The sequence below is a fragment of the Orbicella faveolata genome, unplaced genomic scaffold (genome assembly GCF_042242905.1).
Source record: "Orbicella faveolata isolate gen_17 unplaced genomic scaffold, um_ofav_v1 contig_12, whole genome shotgun sequence".
NCBI lineage: Eukaryota > Metazoa > Cnidaria > Anthozoa > Scleractinia > Merulinidae > Orbicella > Orbicella faveolata.
Genome location: NW_028301539.1, coordinates 17,139,896 through 17,152,132, shown reverse-complemented (window position 1 = coordinate 17,152,132; position 12,237 = coordinate 17,139,896). Strand labels below are relative to the sequence as shown.

Genomic DNA, 12,237 nt, shown 5'->3' with positions numbered 1-12,237 from the left:
GAAAGAAGACGAAACTACAAGAAAACAAAGTTTAATCTTTTAATACCGCTTTATCGACTTTTGGACGAGCTAGCCACTATTAAATTCGAAGAGAAAAATTTGATTGTTGTACGAAATTTATTTCCTTCGATAGAACTATCACAAAGGCTGTTCCGTGTCAGTTAATTGTTGATTGATGATTCATTGATGATTGATGAATTCGTTGATGATTGTTTGATGATTGTCTTATTCAGTAGGTCACATCGCATAACCATTCTTCGTTTCTGAAATCCATTCAAATAGAAGAAGTGAAGCGGAGCAAATGTATTTCAAACATGTAATCCAATGACGATTTTATTCCTTGTTGTGATTATGTAAACGCTCACCCTTGATTCATGCAATCACTCACATCTCAGCGGCCGAAACTGAAAGGTAAGCGGCACCTTCTTGTTCACTTATTCGATTTTCAATTCTTTTTCGTTTGGAAAAAAGACCTGATTGGGCATATTTTGTATTTTTCAAGGCAACGTCTTCATTTGTAGTGGATTTGACAACTGGAAACAGGTATGTTTTTGTTTATACTTTAAACTGTCAGGAATGCAAACCTTTTGAACAACTGTTATATCGCACGATTACATGCATCTTTAAAGAGAAATTTGGGTTAGTAGGCAGCCCTTTGCAGGTTCCTCAGATTTTTCATACTTCGTAGATGTAAACGAAATGTGATTTTAACAGTGTGCTTTATGTTTTTTAATTTAAAGTTAAAAAAACAACAATTTTCCGTGTTTCAGTGTAATCAACAAGCAATCTGTTAAATAATCATTTTCCTAAGTTTGAGGTGAAAAGAAATTTCCATCACGGGGATACGGGTATTTGGTTTAAAAATTTCCAAAAATTGTTGGAAATCATGGGAAGCATACGGTATGAATTGGTGTAAGTATTGCCTGCTCAGTTTTAAAATTGCGGAAATTTTCATTTCGTGATAATAAATGCAATCTGTTCATCATTTTGAACAACAGGAACAATTCTAAGTTCAAATCAGAGGTAAATGGTCGATTAATCGACTCGAAGAACCTTATGTGCTTGAAATTTTCCAAGATGTGAGTCAAACTTGAACATTGCACTAAATTTATAAAGGTGTTATTTGCAGTCGTGCCGATAGACCAATATCTAAAGTTGATAAACAAACAAAAACAGATTATCGAAAGATCTATTATGCGTGCGCTGAATATAACAATAGTAAGGTTAAAAGCAACCCAGCTTCGAAAAGCGAAAAATCTCGCGAGTTTAACAATGAAATGGAGACCATATGCTAAAAGAAACGGTCTGAAGGACAAAGCTCAGTTTGTCGCCGAAGTTTTAGGAAAGACAACTGACCGCAAACTTAGCAAGCGGAAAAAAATTAAGGTAAAATGAAAGTCCTTAGGCGTGCACTGATGATGGTCTAAAACTACATATTTTACCCCGAATGTTTTTCTGGCGTCAGTCTGGTCAATGTGGAGGGTTAGGTATAAGACTGCTTCTTCATTGACGGACTTCCTTCTAGTGTATCTGTTCAGCACAGTGCTTGATCTCTTCCTTGGATAATAAGTTACTCTTTAGCATATCGCGAGTCTGTGCCCAATTGTCTTAGCACGTTCAGTTAGTTAGTGACATGATTGTTACGATGTTAGTCGGGTCAATGTAGGTCAGGTACTGGACTGCTTATTCATTGCCGTTCATTTACTCTCTAACTTAATGGAAGTACTTTATTAGGGCATGCCAGGGTTTGTAGTTACCAGATCTCCTTACTATAAGATCTGCGTCATCGTGTCTTCGTTGTAAGACTTATGGTTGGCTATATTCCATATTGTTGCCCGGTTGTGTCAGACAAGGGCTGTTTCCAGGCTGGTAATAATACCCAAGTTTTCGTAATTTTAAATTTTGCGACCTGCTATGCGCGTCGCCCCGTAATTTTCGTTCAGTGACGCTGGTCAGTCAAGGGCTGTGGCGCCACTGTTCGGTGTGCCTTTTCTTTCCAGAGTTCCGCCAGCGTCTTGGTGGGGTTGCCACATTGTTGTGGCTTGTGGCGAAAGTTTTAACACCAACTTTCCAGAAGAGATTTTAATCTTTGTTTGTAACCTTAGTTTCAATTAAACTCGTCACATTTGCAACCATTTATCCCAAACGATTTGTTTCTATTGTTGTCTACCTATCTCCTCAGCAAACTAATGTGACGCCTTGCGGAGCTCTCGATGTCTTAATGCTTGCAAATGACTCAAGATAAAAAAAAATTAAGCTTGAATGAAAGTCCTTCGGCGTACACTAATGATGGTTTAAAACTACATATTTTACCCCGAATGTTTTCCTGGCGTTTTCTCTGGTGTTTTTTTCAAGTTTCAATCAACCATTTAAAAGATAATTTTCGGTTGCTTTGTTTTTTAATTTACAGATTCATAAGAGGCATAAAAGTCATTGAATCAACGAGATGGCATTCCAATACCTTCCACTGCTCTGCTGCTGTTTTTTGCTGGTAAGATCATTGTATTTTTCTTATAATGTCTGTTTTCCTTCCCGCCATGGAGTGAAACAGCCTACTCAAACTCAATACGGTTAAACTCGACAAATTGCAGCAAAATGGTGATTTCTTTGTCTGTAGCAGAATTTGTTTTTGCTTCATATCACATCCGTAATTGCGGAGACAATTTATATTTTTCGCCTCTTAGCAGTTTTTCAAGTCAGTTAGATAATTGTAAGGTGGTATTTCGGTATGTTTTGATTCTAAAAAATTTCTAAAAATTCCGTTACACTTCCTCACTCAAGTTAGGAAGAGGAACAATTGATTTTGACAAATAAAAATGTACGAACCTTCAACTGGAGATTGAAGCAACTGAAAAGTTTGCTTTCAAACATGTTTCCTGATTTGTATTTACCATCAGTTCGCTCGACTGCACGCCTTTTCAAGTTATATAACTGTACAGTCAGTTTAGGACAAAAACCCACCTTTCCTCTAAAAATCAATTGTCTTCAGTCAGTTAGAAAGAGAAAAAAATTGCTCTTTTCATTCTGCTAACCCTTGGAAACTCGCAGTCAATTTCTAAAATTTTAAATCTAAAAATTTTTTAATGAGAATCAGTTAGAGAGCAGCCTTCTCTTTCCTGTGTGCATAACTGAAACCATGAACTGGCCTCCTTCTGACATGACTTTAGATGTTAGATGTAAAGAAAAAATGGTTGGTATGCAGACCAGCTAGACCGGCATCTAGACCGGTAATGTTTTGCAGAGAAAGAGTTGCAAACTAATGCAAAATCATTGAATATATTCATCTAACAATATTTATTTATGGTAGTGCCAAAAAAGCCTGATGAGAAAAAAAAGTAACGAGTACGAGCAAACTTTAGCAGAATTAAATTCAGCTCATTGCCGTTCGCAAGCAAAATGTCAGTAATTACAAACCAGTTACATTAAATAAACGAATTAAACTGTTCTTGTTTGCACCATATAATAAATATCTTATTAACCGACATTAGTCGGTCTGTACGAGAGAATCCTGACCTCAGTCGTGTGTACAGACCTCACTGCGTTAAGTTCGGTCCGTACTCACGACCCCGGTCAAGATTCTCCCATACAGACCTCCTGCTCGGTTAATAAGAGATAAATAATTATTTCAGGGTGGTGTGCTCGGCACTTCCTCGGTAAGTGTTAAGCGAACAAAGCGCGATGCTTCTTATAAGGCAGACCAGTCATCCAAGCTGACAATTCAGGACCTTACCGTTGAGTTGGCCAAGACACAGGTAAGTTCAAGTCCATGGTGATATCAACAAGTTGTATTTACTAAGTTACTGTAGGTGCTGGAGGTGTAAGTTTTTAAGAATAGAAAATCGGAGCGCATCTGGCCATCTGTAAAGTGCAGCAGTACATAGGACGCCGCTCTTTTATCAGTTTAGTCCACTTTTACGGTTTGGAGAGAGTTTAAAAGCTTGAGATGATATTATTGATCTTTTTTGTTTTGTTTCATGTCCGTGTTTCTAAGATAGCCGACAAAATAATGTAATTTATTTTGCCGTAACTGATACTTTTCCATGGTCCCGATTTTATATAGTCTGAATTTCAGCCGGCTGAAATTCAGACTAGATTTTACACCCTGTAGCCCTTTTCTTGTCTTCTCAGTTTGATTTTTTTACTAGCTGCAAAAATTGATTGAAGAAGAACGCGCAGGCCTGGACAAGGCAAAGAAGACTGCTCGTATCCTTCAGAGAGGTTTGTTAATTTGGAATATTTCCTGTATGGTGTAATAGGGAGTTCAAAAAACCAGGACGCGACGCCGAGGACAACGTCGCTTAAAAAATGATTTTATATTTCACGTACTAATCTCACTATACTCTTAAATCATTTTTCTTTGATTCTTAGTGTCGAAACTGTCACGAAACGGAATCTGGGACAGGGCGAAACATTTGAAATAAACTTAAAAAATTAGCCGTCGTGGTTCACATTCTCTGGACAACGTAGAATTTGTAATTTACGTTGTTGTTGTGCAGAGGACGGCAAAGAAATGTACCAAGAATTATAACGCACGTGCACAGCCATTGTTTTGCTTATAAGGACGGTGCCTACTTTTTGTTCGTGCGCACACGTTCTGCGCATCACGCAAGGCATAGTTGAATCAAGGTGGCTCCCTAGAGCATTTGCGAACACCCTGCCTATAGAGCGCGAGTTAGAAAAGGAAACTTAGTTAATTTCTCTTAAAGTTTTCCCTGTAGAGATTTACCAGTATGGGTACTGTTAAAATAAGGTTTATGTTTTGGTTGTCAATTTTTGGATTAAGGTCATTACCATGGCAACATCTCATTTAATAACAGGCAGATGTATTTCTCATTTTGACCTAAACTCCTTAATATTTATACTTTCCTTCAGTGAAAATTTTTCATACTTCGCCACGTCATGAAAATGATATTGCCTGACATTTTGAATTAGTAAAAAGTCTAGGTTGTTCAGATGGTTTTTCCAATATTCTGTAATTTGTCATTATTCTAAAGATATTAGATTAGCTATGACAGATTTTAACAAAAATAGGGTATTTCATAGGAATTGCATGTGGTTAAAAGTAAGTCAAATTGATAAAACAAATTCACCGAAGGGAACGCGAAAATATTAGCCTTTATTTGGTCACGCTGACGTCACAAAAATTAGAAAAACACGCGTGCTGTCACACGTGGTTATTCATTCAGGCGCGCGCTCAGGTGATACCATGTATCGCGTGCGAGAAAGCAAGAGTAAATTAGAGTTCTTTTACCGGTTATTTATAGAGCTTTTTTGTCATATTGTTTTGGCCCTAGGCTTAGACACATATTTGAACGGAGTTTGAAACTATTGCTACCTATACTGAAGTGATTTAACGCCTTTCAAGTGCTGAAGTGATTTCGTTTCTTCTTAGGGATACTTGCGTCATTTTTTGCACGCGCGATTAATACTGACGTCTGACAGGCAGAGATAGCGCGCGCTAGTGAGTCTCAGAAAAACTGTAGTAAGTCACCTTAGGTGATTCCTCACATTTGCATTGTGCATCCTTAAGGTCCGGTAATACGGGCAACATTTTTCTTCAATTTGCCTCGCAACATTGTTACATTGCAAGTTGAAACACTCTGTTGCGCGTATTACCACGTTTGTGACCAACTTCTCTCGTAGCAAAATACAGTGTTGCAAGTCTGTTAATTCTACACGCTTCATTGGTCAATCGTGTGTAAATAAAGATGGGCCTTTCATATAATTTAGCGTTTCGACGAACTTCCACTTCCACTTCTGGCCGTCATTTTCTTCTTAATTTTCAGTGCCAACGAAGTTCTCTCAGTATGAAGCTCAGTGTCGTTTCGGAACAAAATAAAGTTTTGTTGTTGTAAAAGATAGCTAAGCGAAAAGTTGTATTTCTGCAACAGTTCTTCCAAGCATTTTGCCTGTTTTGCCGCTTGTTTTGAACGGACAAACGAGATGCCCCAAAGACTATGATATCCTTCGAGGTCTTTGCAAAGCGCAAATTTATTACTTTCCGAGAGTTACTGGTCTACTTCGAACTCAAGCTCGTCTTTACCGTCCGCCATGTTATTTTTTTGGCCTCGTTGCCGCGCTTTGCGACAGCCAATTACTCAAATTTGTTGCGAGACAAGTTATAGCTTCAAAACAAAGCTAAAATTTGTTGCAGAAAGTAGAACTCGAGCCTACTTTGCGCGACATGCTGCCTCAACTTGCAACACTGTAGTTTGCTGCGAGACAAGTTGGTCACAGAAGTGGTAACACGTGCAACAGAGTGTTTCAACTTGCAATGCAACAATGTTGCGAGAAAAGTTGAAGAAAAAGGTTGCCCGTATTACCGGACCTTTACTGCGCATAATTTCTGGCGTCATTCGCGCGCACTCGTGCACGCACATTGAAAACATAGCGGATTTGCCTTGATATTGAGCTCTGTCAGTTGAAAAATGGCTATAGCTCACTAACGAGCTCGAGCATCCCGAATTTTTTCCAGTCTTTTCAATCAACTAATCATTAGCTTTGCGTGAGAAAAGACTGATCTGATTTCTATTGCTGAAAATTGAATAAATAAGGAAAATAGCAGCTGCACTGTAGTCTTTCTATTTTGCAGTTTGATAGCCGTGGCAAGCAATTTGGTTCCAATATTTTAACAAGGATTCAGCTGTCTGTCAAAATAAAACTTAAAAAGTTTATCTGTGTCCGACACAAGTATTGACTGTAGTCTTAGGCGTGTTTTCATGAGCCTGGGCTCACAAAGAGTTTACATAACTTGGAATGCGTTCTTGTAATAAACATTAAATAATGCTAAAATGGGACACTTTTAATGCCTCACTGCTCCTTAACGAGCATGGGCACCCCCCCCCCCCCCCCTATTTATGTTATAATTAAAGTTCTCATATGATAAATATTCATTGGACAACGTTTGAACAAAAATCTATTGACAGTTTTTTTTTCAGGGGAATTACCTTAATACTGACTTTGGCAGGCAATGGTAGAGCGCGCTATTGAGTCTCAGAAAAATTATAGTAAGCTACCTTAAGCGCCACGCGCGCGCTGGGGTTGACATTGATGCAATCAACTACGCTACCAAGTACTCAGTAAAATGAAAGCAAGTTTAATGAAACTGCACTTAAACCAGGAACACCAGAATAACAGCATATTGCTACCCACTAACTGTTAACGTCTTCCAGCGGAAAAACTAGCTCTTATCTGTCGAAAATTATACTGAAATCCAACTGTAAACATGTACCTGCAGATGGCGTAGTGCGCACGCAAAACAAATGCGAGGTATGCAATTTTTTTACTAACTGGGGAGGTGACAGGAAAAAATATATCGTGCACTGTAAAATTTTTCAAAAAAGATGAATAAGTTTAAAAAAAGCGTGGTTACACCTACATGTTATGTCATGTAATGGAAGTAGCAAGCCTATTCAACACTTGATCGGGTAATTATCATTTTGATTCCTTATCTAAAACTTGGCGGCATTCTAAAAATACCTTGGACGTCCAACACCTTTACCTTTTTTCGTTCATTTCGAATGAATGAAAACAAACCTGGAAATATTTATCGAAGTAAAATATAATTTACCGTTAATTTTAACATCCAAACCCGCGTGCAATGGTCAGGGAAGAAGAGGTTAGGGTTAGAAGACAAAAAAGGAATGAAAAACAAAAATCTGCCAGTAACAATTAACCCTCTATTACCTCTATTTTTACTTTTTCTCGTGTTGAGAGCCTTCACTAAGGCTTTTAACGAGAATAAAGATCAAAATAAACTTTAATTACATCAATTACAGATACGGTTTAATACAGCCTCAGTGCAGATGTTATGTACGGCTCAATTTTAATGATTTACCCAAAGTAAGTGAGGGCGCTTAATTCTCTTTGAATACATATTTATCTGTTACAATATTTTAGTAAAAACAGCACATAGTTCAACTCAAGATCTGTAAGAATAGGGACTCCGATATGGCGATAGTCGTACCGTTCCAGCAATATTTAAAGTGAACTTCATAATTCATTCTTTTAATCAGTCCATTCAATGTAAATGTCGTTGAATGTCACTTTCGCTATGGGGGCCCTTATTCGAAATGACGCGGGTTGGAATAAGGACGCTTATATTGATAATATTAAAAAAACGGTATTCAAGGAGAGTTGTTATTGCAAAGCGAGCGCCGCTTAGCAGCTTAATCATCAATGACTAGGTCTTGTCTTATCGAACCATACTAACCATGTGAAATTTGGCGTTGTTCTCGATTTCTTGTAGACAGCTGTACTAATATCAAGTCTGTTGGTGAACCTGTCACTCACAATGCACGCCAGCAAGTCCAAGGAGCCTGGATGAAAGACCCTCTAGGAATCATGGGTTATGAGACCATATTCGTGATGGAATCCTATTATGGAAGAGACGTTGTTGAAGAATTTGAAAATATGGACAAGTTCAAAGCAGGTGTGACTCGTAAGACGTACAAACTGCCTTACAAATGGGACGGAACTGGAGCAGTGGTATATGGACCATATCTCTATTATAACAGGTAATGTTTTAGGTGTCCTTCACATAACATTTCATGAAGACAGGTTTCATACCTCGTTTTCTGATCCTTCTTATCTAAACCATACTACTTTTCTTCGTTTGTAGTAGTCTTTCAGCTATCAATATTTCGAGGTATGAAAGCTGTTGGTTGCTAACAAGAGTACCTTGTTGTTTTCTTGCTGCTAACCAAAACTACCAAAATAGACTAAAATAGCTCAATTTTATTCTCATAGGAAAAGTTCCATCTTGTTGTTTCTTTGTTCCTTTGTTTCTTTCTCTCTTTCTCTCTCTCTCTCTTTCTCTCTTTTTTCTAGGGCTTTTTCCTTCCCTCTTTCTTTCTTTCTTTCGATTATTCATGCTTTCTTTCTTTCTTTCTTGTCCTGTTTTGTCCTAACAGAGAAAATTCAAACCACATCGACAAGTACAGTCTGCTGACAGAGAGCGTCGAGGCCACAATCAGCGTGAGCGGTTACACAGCTAGGAGGAATGGCTATCAATGGCAAACCTCCTACACTGGAATGGACCTGGCAATTGACGAACAGGGATTGTGGGTACTATGGGGTAGTACTGGAAACAGCGGGAAACTGTACGCATCCAAAATTGATGTTTACAAAAACGTCATCACTCAAACTTGGACACTGCACACAGGTAAGCACATACTACATTCACCTCTCCGAACCTCCAAACAACGCCGTTCCGGGAAGTTTAATAATTTTCCTTGATTTTTTTGGAACAAATGAATGCACAGAAAAATACGTGTATTTCTCTTCGGTTTCTTGAGCTGATATTCACGAAAACGTACCGCTGCATATAAAAATAAATTAATATATATTTTCGATCCGGTTCCTCCTCTGACGTGGTAAGAGCTGAGTTTTTCATTTTTTTGTGTGTGTGATGAAGGAAGTAGTAATTAATAATAATGTAATAATTTATTCAAGATAAACCCCGTCAGTGTAATAAACACTGGTATCAAAGGAGGTCCTGTTATTAGGGTAATGATCTATTTACAAAACCACCGAAGTCTCCAGGCATGAATCATCGTTAGAAGGTTCATGTAAAGTTATTGCGACAGGCAACCCTGAGCGTTTAAACTGTCTCAATTTCTCACTAGCTCCGAGCGCACGCTCAATAACTCTCAATATATAAAGTTGCAAAACACACAAGCGCACACAAAAGCATTAGCGCGAGCTCCTTAGACAAATTAAAGGGTAAAAAATTCCCAACGAGACAACGACTGTAGTAATCGCGACGTCATCTGTAGTTTTACACGCAAAGTTATGGTATATTTTACACGTAGCAGTCAGTGGTAAACATCCTTATTTAAAAAAAAAGTGTCCCGCAAAAAAGTGCATACAGTTTATGGTATAAAGAGGGGTTCATTGCTCCATCTAACAAAGAGAATGATTGCGTCCGACTGAGCTGGCAAGGGTACATACTTTTTTTTTGCTTTTGTACAGAACCAATGAGGACGATGGGCAATGCATTTGTGGCCTGTGGAGTGATTTACTGTATCGACGCCTATAACAGCAAGTCCACTACCATCAACTTTGCTTACGACACCAAGACATCAACAAAGTGGGTTCCCAACATACAGTTCACAAACCAGTATGGCTACAACTCCATGGTGGATTACAACCCCAGAGAAAAAGTGCTGTACGCTTGGGACAACAGGCGTCAAGTTACTTACTCTCTTACTTTTGAGGAACAAGTTCCAAGTAAATAGAGGAAGTGGCAAACATCGAGAAGGGGAACATTGCTGATTGCTTTGCTGTTTTGTAGAAGACGCATAAAAAAGGCAGTTATATTCAGTCACAATTTGAATTTTTATAGGCGGTCCTGATTTAGTCATAAACATTAATACAACATTAACCATCTTTTGACGAAATTATATTCCAATTTACTTCAAGTAGGTTTTTAGAAGTTGCAACACCAAATTACACGAAGAACATGCAGAGCTTTTGAATCTGTTTGATCTTAAATCTCTCCTCTGCATTAACGAAACGCTCTTGCAAACGTCTGTTCTTTTGAAGAAGGCCTGTAAAGTAATGATTACAAAACGTAAAAGCTAAAATGACCACATGTATCGTCAAATAAAAAGATGAATTATGAGTAAGGGCATGAAGGCTGAAAACTTGCTCGTCTTGATGGCAAGGAAATAGAATGCTTATAATGCTTTAGAGCTGAATGCGGAAATAAAATTTGAGAAAGAAATCTATAATATACTGTTGTCACTTAAGCTGTGAACGAGTTAAGTTTAGCAATAACCGTAATTTATTATTACTGTTTGAAACTGTTGGCAAATTCTGGGAAACATTTGGTTCTAACAACGCGAAAGGTCATATTAATTAAATATTAATTGATGAGATTCGTCCTTCAAGTATTTCGAATTGCCGCCTTAGTCACTAGATGTACCTTATCTTGGTTCACCCAGTTACATTGGGTAACGTGGTTTACTTGGTTAAACTGATTCAATATATAGGTCTAATTTTTTCACCTTTTCAATTTGTTCACCTGATTCAACTGGCCCTCTTGGTTCACCTTTTTAACCTTATGTACCTGGCCTACTTGGTTCATCTGTCTAACTTGGTTCACCTGGCTCGGTAATTTCACATGGTTCACCTGAGTCACCTGGCTTTTTTGGCTTACGTAGTTAAGGTGGTTCAACCGGTAAGCCTGGAACACTTTTGGTCGGATCTGGTTCATTTGCTAGTTCACTTGATTCAGTTTCAGCTGGTCCATGGGGCTCAATTTTTTTCACTAGTTTCGCCATCAGAGACAACGAAAACTGCGTCGCGTTGAACGCATCCAAAAAGTTGAAAATACCAAGTTTTTGCATATTAAGGGTGAATTGAGAGGCCCAATGTTTTTGCGGACCTTGGGGTTGGTAGCCCTTTTAAGAAGATTCCAGTATGCACTCGAGGACTTGACTTCATTAAAAATGGTGGAAAAATAAGATGATTTAGCTTTCCTTAAATCAGGACTACTCCTGGTCTGGCATAAAAGTTACTTAAAGGAAAGACAGCAATTTACAGCTGTTAATGGAGCAACTTCAGAAATGATGCCGATCTCTTTCGGAATTCCTCAAGGGTCCGTTTTGGGGCCAACACTTTTCACTCTTTTCACGAACGATCTTCCGTCCTCTGTGTCTTCCGGATCCGTCTATATGTTTGCCGACGACACAACGGTTTACTGCGTGAGTGACACGGCAGAAAAAAGTATTGCCCAGTTAAATTCTGCCGTACGTGAATTAAACGAGTGATGCCTCATTAACAGATTAACACCCCACCCAAGTAAAAGTGAGGCCATACTAATCTCTAGAAGAAATCTCCCGGCTAATATTCCCCCGATCTTCATTGGAAACTCTACAATTGAATGGGTATCGAAATCACGATTACTGGGAATGACCGTTGATGAGAAACTGACCTGAACTCCGCATATGCTGGAACTCAAAAAATCATTTGCTAAAAAACTAGGATTACTTAAGAACTCGAGATTTCTCCCTAGGAACGTTCGTCAGGATCTCTATTTTAAGGTCATTTTGCCCTCAGTGACCTATGGTCTTGTACTATGGGGATCTTGCTGCAACTCCGACTTAGTTCAGTCCCTGGAAAGACTTCACTGCAGGGCTGCGAGGCTTATTTTTAACTTGCCGAAAGACATGGCTTCTGTTGATGTCCTACAACGGGCCCAATGGCCCACTCTGTCTATTTATTATAGATCAG

At 38.5% G+C, this 12,237-nt stretch overlaps 1 protein-coding gene across 1 annotated transcript; it reads left to right on the top strand.

Moving 5' to 3' along the window:
- Positions 1-279: 279 nt before the first annotated feature.
- LOC149116902 (olfactomedin-like protein 2B) lies at positions 280-10,726 on the top strand. The gene is made up of 8 exons (XM_089282583.1): positions 280-411; positions 503-543; positions 2,411-2,491; positions 3,630-3,752; positions 4,146-4,218; positions 8,249-8,516; positions 8,913-9,163; positions 9,973-10,726. Exons 3-8 carry the CDS (start codon positions 2,447-2,449, stop codon positions 10,236-10,238), a joined length of 1,026 nt encoding a protein of 341 aa, XP_089138709.1. The 5' UTR covers positions 280-411; positions 503-543; positions 2,411-2,446; the 3' UTR covers positions 10,239-10,726.
- The last annotated feature ends 1,511 nt before the right edge of the window (positions 10,727-12,237 follow it).